Genomic DNA, 16743 nt, shown 5'->3' with positions numbered 1-16743 from the left:
CCATCAAGAACCTCACGCTGCTTCCAGACGGGCTCTGATGAAACTCGTCGAAACATTTGATCTCTGTGACGTGTGGAGACGTTTCCATCCTGCTCAGAGACAGTTCACCTGGGCTCACAGCAGAGATAACTGGATGTCTCTGGCCAGACTGGACAGAATGTACTGTTTTAACCATCACTTCAGTGTTTTTAAAGGTGTTTCCATCAGCCCGGTGGGTTTCTCTGACCACTCTCTGGTGCACTGTGTGCTGTCTGTCAGAGACGTTAAATGTAAGAGTGCGTACTGGCACTTTAACACCAGTCTGCTAGCAGACAACAGGTTTCAAAAGGCCTTTAAGTCCTTCTGGAGTAATTTCAGACAAACACAGTCTGATTTTAGCTCTTTGCAACAGTGGTGGGACGTGGGCAAAGCTCAGATCCAGCAGCTTTGTCTGCAGTACACTTTCAATGTCACAAAGGACATGGCCCGGTCTATGAGAGATCTGGAGAGAGAAGTCGTGGAGCTTCAACATCTAGCAGACTCCACAGGAGATCGAGAACATTTTCAAGTTCTCAAAGATAAAAAATCAGCTCTGTCTGACCTGCTGGGTATCTCTGCTCAGGGCGCTCTGGTCCGCTCACGTTTCAGGCACATCGCTGAGATGGACGCTCCCTCTCACTTCTTCTTCGGTCTAGAGCGTAAGAGTGGACAGAAGAGGCTGATGCACTCTCTGCGGTCTGACACCGGACAGCTGCTGTACGACCCTGCTGAGATCCGTCAGCACGCTGCGGATTTCTACAAAAGACTTTACAAGGCCGAGCTCCAGGAGGAGCCTGAGGTGACCACGGCCTTCTTCGAGGGTCTGCCTCAGGTCTGTGAAGAGGACATTGTCGAGCTGGAGGCTCCAGTGTCTGCTCGGGAGCTGCAGGAGGCCCTGCAGAGCCTGCAGAACGGGAAGGCTCCGGGGATAGACGGCCTCCCCGCCGATTTTTACAAGGCTTTCTGGCCAGTGCTGGGGGAAGATCTGTTGGTCGTCCTCAGAGACAGTCTGAGTAAGGGACAACTGCCTCTGAGCTGCAGGAGGGCTGTTCTCACCCTGCTTCCAAAGAAGGGAGACCTGCAGGACATTAAGAACTGGAGGCCCGTGTCCTTACTCTGCACAGACTATAAGCTGCTGTCAAAGGTGTTGGCCAAGAGGCTGAAAAAAGTGATGGAGCAGATCATTCACAGGGATCAGACGTACTGCGTACCCAGCAGGTTGATAACTGACAACATCGCTTTAATTCGTGACATTTTGGACCTCTCTGGTTCATTGGGCTGTGAGCTTGGTCTGATTTCTCTGGACCAAGAAAAGGCTTTTGACCGGGTTGAACACCAGTACTTGTGGCGGACGCTGCAAGCTTTTGGGTTGAGCTCTGGTCTTATAGCCAAGATCAGGGTCCTGTACTGTGACATTGAGAGTGTACTGAAAGTTAATGGTGCTTTAAGTGCTCCTTTTAAAGTCCTGAGGGGCGTCAGACAGGGGTGCGCTCTCTCAGGCATGTTGTACTCTCTGGCCATCGAGCCTCTTTTACACTGTCTGAGATCAAAGCTGTCTGGTTTTTCTTTTCCAGGTCTTAAAAAACCATGTGTGTTGTCTGCATATGCTGATGATGTCATCATTTTTGTCAAAAAACAGGAAGACATTTATAGGTTGCATCAAACCGTCCTGGACTTTGGTAAAATCTCCTCAGCTAAAGTCAACTGGCTGAAGAGCGAGGCTTTAGCTGTGGGTGACGGGCTGAGCAGAAAGCTGGTGCTACCAGGAGGCCTGGTTTGGAAGAGAGGAGGACTGAAGTATCTGGGAGTTCATCTCGGAGATGAATCCTCTCTTTCCAAAAACTGGGAGAATGTACTGGAAAAGGTCCAGGCCAAGCTGGACAAATGGAAATGGATTCTGCCAAAAATGTCTTTTAAAGGTCGTGTGCTTGTGATTAACAACCTTGTGTCTTCCATGTTGTGGCATCGTCTGGCGTGTGTGGACCCTCCCCTGAACTTGCTGTCCAAGGTGCAGGCAGTCATGGTGGACTTTTTCTGGGACCGTCTGCACTGGATCCCGCAGAGCGTCCTCTTCCTGCCTAAGGACGAGGGAGGGCACGGGCTGGTGCACCTGGCGAGCAGAGGAGCGGCCTTCAGGCTCCAGTTCATCCAGAGACTGCTGTCCGGACCGGCAGACCTGGTCTGGAGACCTGTGTCTCGAGCCCTTCTAGAGCGCCGTGGTGGACTGGGACTGGCAGAGTCCCTCTTCTTAATGGATACGAGTGGAGTTAGGCTGGACAATCTGCCGCCTTTCTACCGTGGACTTTTTAAAGTGTGGAGTCTGTTTAAAAAAGAGAGACAGACTCACGGTGACTCTCTCTTTTGGCTTCTGAAGGAGCCGGTGGTCTACGGGACTCGGCTCAGGTGTGCAGCAGGACCGTCCCTGCTTCAGAGACTGTGTGAGGCCAAGATTGTTACACTGGGCCGGGTGATGGACTTGTGCGGCCCCTCTATGGACAATGCTGCAGGTCTGGCCTCCTGTGTCGGGGTCAGGTCTGCCAGGGTCATCAGCCACCTGCTGGGAGGCTGGAAACAGCAGCTGACGGACTCAGAGAGGTCTTTAGCTGCTGCACACGGTGCAGGGCTGAAAGCAGCGGACGACTCGGATCCCTTCCCCGAGTTAAAAATGATTCCGGTGTTTGAATGTGCTGATGATTTCATGTTAAAGGTGAACAGTGAGTACACACTGAGGACTTTAACAGGCAAAGTTATGTACTGTTTACTGGTTAAAGTGCTGAACCAGCGTAAACTGGCGGGGCGAGTGGACACTCCTTGGAGAGCTCGGCTGGCCCTCACACAGGCTCAGAGGCCTGAGTGGAGAACGCTGTACAAAGCTCCTTTAACCAGGAGGGTGGGAGACTTACAGTGGAGGCTTCTGCACGCTGTGCTTCCTGTGAACGCCTTCGTGTCAGTCATCAATCCAGATGTTGGGCCTGATTGTCCTTTCTGTGCTCAGAGAGAAACTGTTTTTCATTGCTTCCTGGAGTGTGCACGTCTCTCTGCTCTGTTTTACCTGCTGAATGTGTTTTTCTCCAAGTTCCAGGAGGTTTTCTCGCATCAAACATTCATTCTTTGTCACAAGTACAAAAAGAAAAATAAATCAAAAGGTCAGCTGTTAAACTTCCTGATTGGTCAGGCCAAAATGGCCATTTACATCAGCAGGAGAAACAGAATGGAGAGTTCTGTGGACACTGATGTCAGGCTGATCTTCTGTCGGATGGTGAAAACCCGACTGAGGACGGATTTTAATTTCTTCAGTCTAACACAGAACTTGGATGAGTTTGAAGGCACGTGGTGTCTGGACGATGTGCTGTGTTCAGTGGAAGAGAAAAAGCTGCTTTTTGGACATCTACTGAGCTAAAGATGTCTTAATCTTTGTGTTGTAAGGTGGAGGTTTTTTTTTTTTTTTTTTTTTTTTTTTTTTTTTTTTTTTTGTTGTTGGTCTGTTTTTATTTTGAGCACTGAACTGTTAATACTACTGTTGTTTCTTTTGGACCGGTGAGCAAATAAAAGTGGTTTGAAAAATCAAATCTCCTCTCTCTCTCCCCCCCTCCCTCTCCTCTCTCTCTCTCTCTCCTCTCTCTCCCCCCCTCCCTCTCCTCTCTCTCTCTCTCTCTCTCTCTCTCTCTCTCTCTCCCTCTCCTCTCTCTCTCCCCCCCTCCCTCTCCTCTCTCTCTCTCTCTCCCTCTCCTCTCTCTCTCCCCCCCTCCCTCTCCTCTCTCTCTCTCTCTCCTCTCTCTCCCCCCCTCCCTCTCCTCTCTCTCTCTCTCTCTCTCTCTCTCTCTCTCTCTCTCCCTCTCCTCTCTCTCTCCCCCCCTCCCTCTCCTCTCTCTCTCTCTCTCTCCCTCTCCTCTCTCTCTCTCTCCCCCCCCCCCCCTCTCTCTCTCTCTCTCTCTCCCCCCCCTCTCTCTCTCTCTCTCTCTCTCCCCCCCTCCCCCTCTCTCTCTCTCTCTCTCTCTCTCTCTCCCTCCCTCTCCTCTCTCTCTCTCTCTCCTCTCTCTCTCTCCCCCTCTCTCTCTCCCTCTCCTCTCTCTCTCTCTCCCCCCCCTCTCTCTCCCTCTCCTCTCTCTCTCTCTCTCCTCTCTCTCTCCCTCTCCTCTCTCTCTCTCTCTCTCCCCCTCTCTCTCTCCCTCTCCTCTCTCTCTCTCTCTCCCCCCCTCCCCCTCTCTCTCTCTCGCTCCCTCTCCTCTCTCTCCCCCCCCCTCCCTCTCCTCTCTCTCTCTCTCTCTCTCTCTCTCTCTCTCCCTCTCCTCTCTCTCTCCCCCCCTCCCTCTCCTCTCTCTCTCTCTCTCCCTCTCCTCTCTCTCTCTCCCCCCCCCCCCCCCCCCTCAGTATAAAGGCGCTCTTTGTTTAGATGCTGAATAGTGCGATCCATCCAGCTTCCTATGGGGTCAGAAACACACACTGGTGTTTATCCTTCTACACTCATGAGGACACTCGTTGACAGGCCGTGAACCCAAACCTAACATTAGTCTGGACTCTAAAACTGAGAGATCCCTTTGAAGAAAACCAAATGTTAATCTCTCTCCTTAATCTGAGTGACCCAGATTAAGACCGAACCTGGTCTCATCCAGCTGTTTCGCTGTAGGTGCAGCAGGTGTTTTACTTGACTAGTTTGTTTACATTCTCCATCACACCCGCTGCAGTCCATTGGTCTGTTTTCTGTAGAAGTCACTCGTAACCTTTCAGTTTGACCCTGAGCTCTGAGGTTTTGTGGGCCGGCTGATGCACAGGACGCCTGGCAGTGTCTTCGTAGACCCTCGGCGGTGTGAGCGGCGAGCGGCGGCGGCGGCGGCGGCTGTAAACCAGAAGCCTGCTGACGTTCCTGCACGTCGTCAACAAAAGCTTCGCTAACGCGTTCGTTTGGTGGAACTGGATCCAAACTGGAGCCTCACCCGAGCCTGGTTCTGGCTGAATATTCTGGGATTCCTCTGCGTTTTCTTCTTCTTCTGCTCGTATTGTTTCGTCTCGTACTGTCTTGCCACAAGAGAATTCCCAGGGTTCTTAGCGGGTCAGAGGTCACCTGGCATCACCCACGAGCGGCATACCACAGCCTGTTTGACTCAGCCTCCTTCCAGCCAACGCTCTCTCTCTTCTTCTTCTTCTCTGTTCGTCTCTCGCTGGTGTTTTTGTACCAGCGCAGAGTGAAATCAGTCAGTCGACGTCGTTTCCTTCATAAACTTCAATGATTCAGATTTTCAGGAGACTCTGAATATTCACAGCAGCCTTTTGTTCACGGTAGTTTTTGAGATTTTTGAGAGTTTTTCTTGAGTTGATTGAGCTCATCCCAGCCTCCCTTCCACGAACACACCTGTTACTTCCTGTTCCTGCAGGTGTGCTGTTCACTGTCAGTTTCTTCTTCTTCTTCTTTCCTGTATCGTTGCTGTTTCCACTTCCTGTTCTGGTAGCAGAGGACAGAAACAGGAAGGATGTTTTTATAATCTGTGCTTCACAAAACATGTAAATGTCTGGATTAGAGTGAAAGCAGCTCTTCTGAAAATCTTTTTACATGTCTGGGTTGCATTTAATTTCACCAGCAGTTACATCAGCACATTTCATTATTAAGGATCTGCTTCAAACTCGAATCCAGTCACTGAAGTGATTTTCATCTGACAACATCTGAGATACTTTTAACGAGACAGCTCACCTCTTATGTTTCCTCTTTGACTGCGTCATCACCGTTCATCCAGCCCAGACCTGAAAAACTTCACTTTTCAACCAAATTCAGGCCAGTTTGAACCAAGATGTCGAACACAGAACGTGGTTATGAACACATGATCTAAACTCCAATGATACAACGAACTGAAGACGCTGAGTGAAGCTACACTTTTATTGTGTGGTTAAACCGAATGAATAAACCGTTTTCTGGCCAATCAGGACGTCTGTGATCGGTGGAGACGATTGTTTATTGGTTTTTGGTTTTGCTCTTTAATGGACAGTCATGTGCGCTCATTCAGCCGTCTGTCCTCGTCTCTGTCTTCCCTCCCCGTCTCTCTGTCTCAACAGACTGGTAGAAATTTCACCCTCTTTGCTTTGTGCTAATGACCTCACACACACACACACACACACACACACACACACAGAAACACACACGTGACTCGCTGTGAGGCTGAATGGTGAGCCGTCTCCACCGGCCAGTCAAACGGCTCATTCATCTGGTTTCCATGGCGACAATTAAAACATGTTGCCGGGTCTTTTGTTGTCGCCTCGTTTGGAAAGAGAGAAAGTCCTTTTTTTTTTTTCTTTTTTTTTTGCATCTTTTTGTCCAAACAGAGGGGTTTTAATTTGGTGAAAGAGAAACTTCCAGAAGCTCTGAGCAGCACAGAAAGTTCAGCCTGAGCTTCTTTAAACGTCTGAAAACCGTCATGAAGAACGATCCTGAACACAGCAGAGACGCTATCTGTCATCCATTCCTCAGGTCTGTCTGTGTTCTGTCCAGCTGTAAGATACGTCCTCAGGCTCAACGTGTGTCACGCGTCTTCGTTAAACTTCACAGGCTGAAATTTATTTAACTTCGTTTGTCGAAGCTCGTAAAGAAAAGACCAACAGAAAGACGTCGCTGAGACGTGAGACGAAGACAAACCCAAGGAACATATAGACAAGTCACTGCTGGACAGTGGAGGCCGCTCACACACACACACACACACACACACAGTGGAGAGCAAAAAAATAGAGGATTGCTGTGATGAGCGATGAGTGTCTGTGTCTGCGTACTGGTTGTAGTTATACTGGGAGCAGTTGCGCCAGTAACAGCCGCCGTCAGAGGTCAGAGTTCATCTCACCCAGCCTGTTTGTTTCATGCTCGTTCAGGATTTAAGATGGACTCCTGTTGGCCTATAAATACATATTTTCCCTTCACAGCTGAAAAAGTGTTTACGGCAAAAACAATGAGCTTAATAACTGAAAAATAAACGACGTTTGTTGTTTACAGCTCAGTGTCTTTAGAGTGGAGCTGATAGTGAACAGACACTGTTTATCAGTCATAATGCAGGAATACACCATGTTCTTCTTCAAGAACTTAGCTGTATATTAACCATAGTTCATGTCTTACAACCACAGTCTTCATCTCATCGTCTTCATCCTGGAGTTGTCACATGCAAACGCTGAAGAAAACATAAACAACAACAAAAGAGGCGTTTAGTGGAATTCAGCTTTTTTCTGAACCGTCCAAATCAGCGTTCGTCTGGAGAATAAGCAGCAAAATGCAGCCGTGTTTGACATCAGTGTTCATGAAGAGGAGTCCGACATGTGGTCAGTGATGACGAAGAGGGAGGAGGAGGAGGAGGAGGAGGAGGAGGAGGAGGAGAGGAAGCAGAAGAGGCTGACAGCCAGAGAAGAACAAAGAAGAGTAACGATAAAAAGAAGAGCAGGAGAAGAAGAAGAGAAACAAAGGAGGAGGAGAGACGATGAGGAGGAGGATGAAGATGCGTCCTTATCACTTCCCCCGAACTTTAGTTGCGGCAACGACAGAATGGTTCCGTTACGCAGCCTCGACAAACTTCTCTCATTTGGAGGATGAGATGAATCTGCGAGAAGAGGCAGAAAAAACGCCGATGTTCAGAGCGCATTAAATGTTTTTCATGTATGACTGCATTTTTGCTGACATTTCAGCTCCGCGCTCATTAATATGGAGACCAAATTAAACTTATGATTGCTTGTTGATTTTCTCCCCCCGCCCCTCCCCTCCGCTCCCCCCCCCCCCCCCCGTCTGTTTTGTCAAGCGTTTATCCCTCGTTTCTCTGTTTTTGGAAAGACGTCTTTTAACGCTCGTATGTGATGAAATATGAGACGTGTGTTTGTCTGTTTGCTGTTTGTGAATTAAAAACGCCTCCAACAACATTTCTGTGAGCATGTTTGTGTTTGAATTCACTTTGTTTTGTGGAAAATATCCAATATCTGCAAAATATTGAACCAATTATTGCTGCTTCACGTGTTTTAAAGCAGATTTTCGGTATATTTATATCTGAATATTGACAAATAGATGAAGTCAGAGCTGCAAACGACGCGTTTTCATCATTGATTGGTTGTTCAGTCGATGAAATGTCAGAAAATAAAGTGAAAAATATCAGCCAGCTTATTTAAACTGTGCATTTAAAGGGACAGTTCAGCCTAAAATCAAAGCGTTATTTATCCCTCAAACGACGCCTGTCAGCTGTATCACAGCGCAGGAGGAGGCGCCCCTGTGCTCCTGGAGGAGAGGCTCGCGACATTAATGGCGCCCTCCTCGGTTTCGGTTAACTTTGAACTCAGACGAGGAGTGCGCTGGCTCTTTAAGGTTTGGCTCATTCTGAAAACATGTTCGTATCCTGATAATCTGCATGTTTGTTCATATACTGTCCTGCATGTGTTTTATCCTCACGCACAGAAACCACATGTACACGTCTGATCGTCCCTGTTTCAAAGTGCTGAGGAATAAAATGTGTCTAACAGCTTTAGCTGAACTGGATCTCCAACATATGGGCCCGGAGCAACAGCTAATCACTTTAAATTAGTCACAATTGATGTTCTATGATTTGAGTCCAGACACTGAGCTCGCGCTCGCAAACTTTGAGCGACTTCAGGAGCAGGAAGAGTTTGCAGATTAACAGATTTGAGGAGGAGAGCGGAGGCAGAAGGTCGGAGGTCAGAGTTCACTTCACGGTTCTCCCCTGAACCCTGAACCTGAGGGAGAGAGCGGATTACCTCCTGGTTCAATAAAGGTTTAGTGAAAAGTGAAAGTGAGATGGAGGAGAGCTTCACAGGCTCACGTTCAGTGTGTGAAACTCTCACAGTTCGTCTTTTCTCCCTGTAAACTGAGCGATTGGCTCCAGAGTTCGAACGTTTTACTGTGAAAAACACTGACGTGATGTTGGACAGACGAGTCAAGAGGACGAGTTTCTCTGAGTCCCTCTCAGTCCGTGTCCCTCCTCGGCGGGGAAACCTTTGTCTTGCCTCCCGCGGCGCCGCTGGTCTTCGTCTTTGCAGACTTTCGGTGTTTGGGCGGCTGAATCTTGCGGACATGTCCGCTCTCTGCTCGTCAGGAGCTGAAGTGACGTCCTGCTTCGCTTTGAACGCGCTTTCGCCCGTCGCTCTCTTGCTTCGGTGGATATTGGCTGAAAGCTGAACGCGGCGGCGGGTGTTGCCGGCATGTTTTTCAAAGTTCACCTCACCATGTGTGGCGTCCTGTCACGTCTGCGGCGCGTTGGCGGCGGCGCTCTTCTTCACTCTGTTTGTTTCCACTCTGCTCTTCTCTCATTCTCCATCTCTTTGTCTTTTCCTCTTTCTTCTGCGTCTCCCTCCGTCCTCGGGCCTGTGTGTCTCAGTCCACCCTTGCATGGAGATTGACTTGAGGCGTGAATACATCACAACTAGCCATCCATGCACCCCCCCCATCACTCCCAGCCTCCCCTCCTCCCCTCCACCGTCCCATTTCTCAAAGATCCCTCTCTCAGCACTTATCTCAAAGTTCGGATCTCATGCATTTTAATCGGCGTGTCTATCTCCCCCCCCCCCTTTCTTTGACTTTGGATCAGTGGCATCCTTCAAACAAACAACAACAACAAAACAACCCCTCCCCCCCTCCTCCACCAGTTCCCTTTCCCCTTTTTAAATCAATATTTGCCATCAGCGAATAAATCGTATAATTTCCTGACTGTTAGACGAGTGCGACGCCGACATATTTACCTTCAACTCGTCTCTTTTTTTGCTGTCGATCCCTCGTTCTCGCGGCGTGGCTATTAGCTAAGTGAAGGGGATGGATGGCCGTGAAGCGCCGAGCGATAGCATCTCCATCAGAATCGGCGACGTTGAAAAATGGCCGCCGCCTCTCTGATGACAGCACAGCAAAAACACACACACATGCACACACGCGTACACCCTCTCACACACACACACACACACACACACACACACACACACACAGTCAGAGACGAGACATTTAAATATTCAAATGGGGCCGGGCAGTAATGATAAACGACAAGGGAAAAGTAGAATCAAGTAGCTATCGATGCAGAAAATGAAAAGAGGAGAAAGAGAAAAGAGAGGAGGAGGGAAATTAAGCAAAAAAAAAAAAGATGGAGGCATCGGAGGAGTTACGCTAACAGCCAAAAAGAGGGAGGAAAGAGAGGAGGTGGGTGGAGAAAAAGATGGATGAGGAGGAGGATTACAGTAAAGAAAATAAAGATGGAGAAGTGTTGAGACACAGATTGGAAAAATGGAGGGAACAACAAAAGAGGAGGAGGAGGAGGAGATGTTTTAAAGGACAGAGACAAGAATAAAGTTAGAGTAAGAAAAGGAGGATGTGAAAGAGGAGCGAGGAGTGAAAAGAGGAGGAGAGAAAACAAAGGTCGTGACAAAACAAGTCCAGACTGAAAGAAGTGAAGTTAAACAAAAAGTGAACGAGAAGGAACGAGATGACGAGCGAAGAGACGGATTTCAGCTGCAAAGAGGCAGAAAGTGTTTGGATGCTGGATTTATGTGTGAAGGTCGTCGTAGAATCAGCTCTCAGTGTTACAGCATGGTTTCCTTCAGTCAGACAGAGGAGAAGAGGTTTAAGAGGCAGGAACACAAAACAGATCAAATATTAGATATCTGGGATGAGAATGCATCATATTATGTGGAGTAAAGCCAATTAATAACCATAAAGTGTCAAAAGAGAAGTAGACCAGGTGTAAACAGAGGAGTGCTGTGCTGCTCCCGACCACGGCGCTCAAACAGAAGCCTGAACCAGGAGGAAGAAAGCATTCAGCGACGCTCGCTGCGACAAAATGGAGCATTTCTTTAAAATCCTTCCAGAAAGGACTCCGCAGTCTGCCGTCGAGCGCCGCCTGCACGTCTGCAGAGCTGCGACAGTTCTGCCTTTAAAGTGGTCAAAGCAGGTGAAGCTGCGAGTGAAAACTCCTACGACTGCCTCAGACATTTCATCATGAGATGAGCTGCAAACAACAAGCATGAAAAGATCTGCTGCTTTTTGAAAGAGCGCTTAAAGGAGCGCTGCGCTGAGGAGCCGTCTGTGGAGTATCAAATACTCACCACCTGTAGGTTTGCGAGGCTCCCCGCTTTGTGGAGGACGGCAGCTGTAGCTCGATGGATCCGCTGAAGACCTTCAGCTCAGAAAGCTCGACTGTGCCGTGGAGAGGTGACGACATGTTCGCCGTCACGCTTCTAAAACAGCACCTGAAACTGTTTCGGAACTGGTCTGAGCAGAGTGTGACCTGTCCAGGTGGAGGGCAGGGCCACCAGTGATTTCAGCCAATCAGCAGCTGCGTTTCCATGCGTTTGTTTTTATTAGCATTTTCAGTTTGTGCGTTTTGATAAAAGCAAAGTGCGGCAAAGCGAAATGGAAACCGATCAGCCAATAAAACCAATGAGCATGAAGCATGTGACTTCCTCACATTAATACCTTTTAATTTCCACCATCTGAAGTTCAACTGGCGCTTTTTGATGATGTCATCCTGTTGCGTCCTCTTCTTCTGCAGTGGTTTAAAGGTGCAGTGTGTAAGATGTGGTCTAAGGGGAAGTAACAGTAAAGTTATAGCAAAGATGTTTATGAAATGTGTTGCAGAGATATCTACTGATGTTAGCATGCTAACCAGCTAGCTGTCAGCTTGCTAACTTCAGCCCGCTCTGTATCGTCATATCACTTTGTGCCTCGATGGTCTGACAGCAGAGGCCTGTTGGTTTCAGATGTGAGACGTACGCTACGTTTAAGCTTCGTTTGCATTTTTAGTCTCACGAATAAACAAAGTAAACTCACAATGTCAAGACAGGAAAAATGAAACAGTCGGGAGTCGGGACAGACTCCAGTCAGCTAACAGGTCCACTAGCTGCACAGCTAACTGAGCTAACTAGCTAACAGCGGACAGCAGCAGTTAGCAGGTACTCCGCTGATATGCTGCCCCCTGTTTGTTTGGAGTGACACTCGACAGGTGGCCAATTCTGACACCTTGTTCCTTTAATGTCACCTGACTGGAGCGTTAGCGCCATCTGCTGCTTCTCTTTGAGCCAACTCCTAATATTCACATAACGATGGATTTTCTTCTGCCCACTTCCTGAAATTCAGTTAGACTTTGCTCTCCATCTGGATGTCAGCTCGGCCGCGTAGTGACCTGATAAATCTCTGGGTGTGAGAATGAGCCTCAGACAGTCTGAGGTCAGCGTGGAGCTCCTCCTCTGTTAGCCGGGTCCGTCTGTCCATCTGTGTGACGGGTGTGTGTCCTGCTGTCTGTCTCCAGAGCTCCCACACTGAGCTGATGATGATGGAGAGCAGGAAGACCGGCCTGCTGGGCCGAGCCGAGTCTCTGAAGAGGAGCGGGACTGAGCTACCTGCAACCTTCCACCGCAAAATACACAACCTGACGCACACATGGAGACAGCTGGAGGTAACACACACACACACACACACACACACACACACACACACACAAGTACACAAATACACAAGTTTTAGAAATGCCAAACACAGAGATAGTATCTGGAGGATCACACTGGTATTTCTGTTGACACAGGACTGTGTGTGTGTGTGTGTGTGTGTGTGTGTGTGTGTGTGTGTGTGTGTGTGTGTCTAATTTTAGGCTAATCAGCACTGATCTAATCTAGAACATGAAGATCATAATTAGTGTTGTCTCAATTAAGGAGCCCTGCTGCCACTGTGGCCTTTTAGCTGTATGATGGAATGTACTGGGATGGATGGATGGATGGACGGAGGGATGGATGGATGGATGGACGGAGGGATGGATGGATGGATGGATGGACGGAGGGATGGAGGGATGGATGGAGGGATGGATGGAGGGATGGATGGATGGAGGGATGGAAGGAGGGATGGAGGGATGGATGGAGGGATGGATGGATGGAGGGATGGATGGAGGGATGGATGGATGGAGGGATGGAAGGAGGGATGGAAGGGTCATCAAACCACCTGGAAATGAACTTTGAGATTCATGATATTCAGACAGAATATCGATGAAGTATCGGCCTCAAAAATCCACCATCTGTCAGACTGTATACTCTGTGACTCTTTAAAGGCGAGTTGTTACTGGTGTTGATCAGGTGGAGGCTTCCAGTAGATCAGTGGGTTGAAAACAGGTGAGAGTCATGTCTGAGGTCACGCAGGTGATCCTCGTGCCCTTGCAGAGAAAGTTTACTCAAAGTCGTCGTCGCAGAGGAAACTCATCAGGAAGCAGGAAGGCGGCTTGAGATGGACCGTGCGCTCGATGTGGCGTGATAGATAAACACACACAGCTGTTCGTTTCCAGTCTGTCTGATGCAGCTCTGACGTCACCGACCGTCAGAGCGACTGACTGCTGCTTCTGTCCAACAGCAGAAGACACCGAGGAGCGTTCAGTGGGATGATGTTCTGTGTACAGCGACAGCAGCGTTCTGTAGACAGTGCTCATGGTGCACGCACTGAATATTTGTCCACAGCAGAGCTGGAGCTGTGTCATCGCTTCACCCTGCTTTAGTCCTAAAAACACAACAAGCACGTACAGGAAGTACACGGATACGTGAAATACACACAAATAAACTGATACTTAAAAAACAGCAACTATGAACAACAGAAAAATTAGACCTAAAGTTGTTAATAGAAGCCATCTTAAAGACCGTTCAACTAAAATCTGACAGCAGGAGGCGCCTTTTCTCCCAAACATGAAACTTTAAATCATCACTTTCACAATGAAAATACTCAATACCACATTACCCATGAGCCTCAGCCTCTGTTGCCATGGAGAAACGACAGATGTTAATCGGCGCTCATAAATTCTGCACCAAATTACGACAAAGTGCAAGAACGTGTCTAAAACTGATCCAGAGTCAGCGATTGGACTAAAACAGCAGATCCTTCGTCAGGTGTCAGCTCACCTTCAGCACCGTGTGCCGTCATTCTAAGCTCTGTGATTGGATGTTTGTCGCTGAAGTGCACCCTGGGAGTCATAGCTGACGTTTTTGTGTCCTTTGATTTAGTTTGTATCACGTAAACACATTTTCAGACGTTGGTGTTTATGGTTCAGTCACATGACTCCTCAAATAACTCTGTTTATCTGTTTGGATTGCGGGCGCCTTGCTGACGGGCACGTCGGCAGCAGTTGTTTGTCTCTGCCCGGGCGTGGTGATTAATTCCGGGTCTGCGGTGGAGGTGACAGCTGGCAGCGGCTCGTCAGGAGGCTGAAATGCGTCGATGTGACTTTGTTCCTGCGAAGAAACAAACCGTCTCCTGTCGACCGAGCGGCGCGTCGACGCGTTCAGCTCGCGCTCGCAAACACAGGAGCAAACGGCATCTGTGTGTGTGTGTGTGCGCGCGCACGTGTGTGTCATGTAGTCCCTAATGATGCAAACACACACACACACACACACACATACATTATCGCATCACACACACATTCAAAGTGTGTGTGTGCATTAACATATGTATCAGTGTCACTGAAACAGATTCCATTTTAGAAATTAAACAACAGCAACAGATGAGTCCCCCCCCCCCCCTCTCTCTCTCTCTCTCTCTCTCTCTCTCCCGCCCTCTCTCCCCCCCCCACCCCCCCACCCCTCTGTCTCTTCCTGTCTCCGTCTCCGTGTGTGTTTCCGCCACAGTAACCAGACTGTGATTAAACTTCTATTACTGACAAAGAGACATTTGGACTCACAATGCCGTTTCACACACACACACACACACACACACACATCATCAGGGAACTGAGGGATTGTGGGTAGTGACAGTGAAGCAGACACTTTTAATCTCTCTCTCTGTTCTCCTTCGTCCTTCATCTCTCTGAGACATATATGGCCAGAAGTCTGTGGACACCCTGTCCTCGCACTTCAGTGGACGTTCAGTCGTCCAGGTTTGGTCTCACCTGTCGATCAAACCTGCTCACCTGTAACCTGCGGCAGGTCGAACGTGTGTGCAGCTCACAGTGATCAGTGTTCACTGCTGAACGTTTCCAGTTAGCTAAGCTTCTTCTCGTACGTGTTCATGTAAGTTTGTGCTTTTGAGTTGGAGTCTGATCAGGACAGAGAAGCCAATGTTTCCCTCGGCTCTCATGTAATAACGCCCTGTTCACCTCCTCCCCTTCCGCATCACCCCTTTGCTCCTCTGTTCTCCCTCAACCCTCCCTGGTCCTCCTCTCCTCCTGCTCTGTCTTTCCTCTTTGACTCCTCTAACCTCTCTCCTCCTTCACTTTCTCCCTCCCTCACCTTTATTTATTCGTCCTTTCATTTCTGTTTCCTCTTTCTTATCAAATTTTTGAGCTGTTTTCTTTTTCTTGACAAATTTTCACCACATATCAAAGCTCTGTTTGTCTCTCACTATACGTCTTCACCTCCCTCCCTCCACCCCCTCCCAACATGGCGTCTGAGCAGCATATTAACGGGCCTATCAGTGCTGGCGTCGGCATCTGCTGCTCTGACACAAATTGGGAATTAACTGGAATTGATGTCCTGCGCCTCGCCTCTGAACTGTCCTGGCCTTATGAAGAATTTATGACACACACACACACACACACGAATGACGAAGAAAATAAAGAGGCTGTAAATTAGCTTTCATATTTCTGTTGCGGGTTTCAGCAGCAGCTTGTCGTTTTTCGCATTTGTTCAAGGTCAAACTGCGTGTGAGGACAGATGCAGCCTCAGTTCATAGATCGATGGATTTCCTTCATCGGGACACAAAGACGATCGCTTTGGGAAAAATCCCACTCGTCCAAACTTAAAGGTTTCATCGATAAATGTGCAGATGTGGGTGAAAATGTTCACGTTTAAGTGATAAAAAACGTGGAAAACTAATAAAGGTGCTTTCTTGGTTTTGGGCTTTTTTGGGATAAAACACTTGAAATAATCTTTTCATCCATCGTTTCTCCATCAACGCTCTAAAAACAGCAGTCAGGAGCTGATCACCACCTCAAGCTGCAGGGAACGGAGGAGGAGGAGGACGAGGAGGAGGAGGAAGAGGGGGAGGAAGAGGGGGAGGAGGAGAGGGAAAACAAACTGGTTAATTGAGTCCCATAAAAACACCACAGCACCTCTGTCTGTGTTTCATTTGCTCTCCTCCTCTCTTTATCTCTCTTACTTTCTAATTTTCTTTTTCATTTTCAGTCTCTCCCTCTGGATTCTTTTCATTTGCTCCCTCCATTCTCACATTTTTCTCCTTTACCTTCTCTCCGTTTCTTCTTTTGTTCCTGCTCTTAATCTCTCATTTTTCTTTCTCGTCTTTGTTTTCTTTCCTCTTTGTTTTCTCTTCTTTTCCTCTCTGTCTCCATTGTCTTCTTTACTTTTTTCTTTTTTCTCCTCACTCTTATTTAATCTGTAACCTCGCAGTCAGAGTTTATCAGCATTATTAGTCAAAGCTAACGTACAGATTTTATGGTCTTTTAATGTCTGTGGAGGATTCAGACTCGTTAGTGCAAACAGCTCAATCAGGCCAGCGTCTTCCTGCCTAAACACCACTAAATATACGTGATTCGTCAGGAAATCAGTTCAAGTTTCTTTGACTGGACATTAAAGGTGACGTATTCTGATCATTGTCACTCGCACCTTCAATTTGAGAGGTTACCAGAAGATATTTCCATGCTTCAATGTTCAAAAAACACTTCACAGGCCATTGCAGCAGTGCTGCTGTTCGCTCCGTTCTAGTGCCTGTCCCTTTAAGGCCCCCTCAGCTCTGATTGGTCAGAGCACCACCTACCATCTGCATCATCTCTGCAGGTGTTTTTAGCCACGAGATCACTG

The 16743-nt window shown here is 48.2% G+C and overlaps 1 protein-coding gene across 5 annotated transcripts in view; it reads left to right on the top strand.

Annotated features, from left to right (window-relative positions):
• akap6 (A kinase (PRKA) anchor protein 6) overlaps window positions 1-16743 on the top strand; it is a 170799-nt gene that overhangs the window by 113606 nt on the left and 40450 nt on the right. For all 5 annotated transcript variants that reach the window (XM_076748701.1, XM_076748702.1, XM_076748698.1 and 2 more), the window contains exon 16: window positions 12270-12416. In XM_076748701.1, the coding sequence (XP_076604816.1) occupies window positions 12270-12416 (147 nt within the window). The remainder of the gene's footprint in view (window positions 1-12269; window positions 12417-16743) is intronic.

The sequence above is a fragment of the Chaetodon auriga genome, chromosome 14 (assembly GCF_051107435.1).
Source record: "Chaetodon auriga isolate fChaAug3 chromosome 14, fChaAug3.hap1, whole genome shotgun sequence".
Lineage (NCBI taxonomy): Eukaryota > Metazoa > Chordata > Actinopteri > Chaetodontiformes > Chaetodontidae > Chaetodon > Chaetodon auriga.
Note: the sequence above shows the minus strand (reverse complement) of the source record. Positions and strands in the feature narration are given on the sequence as shown.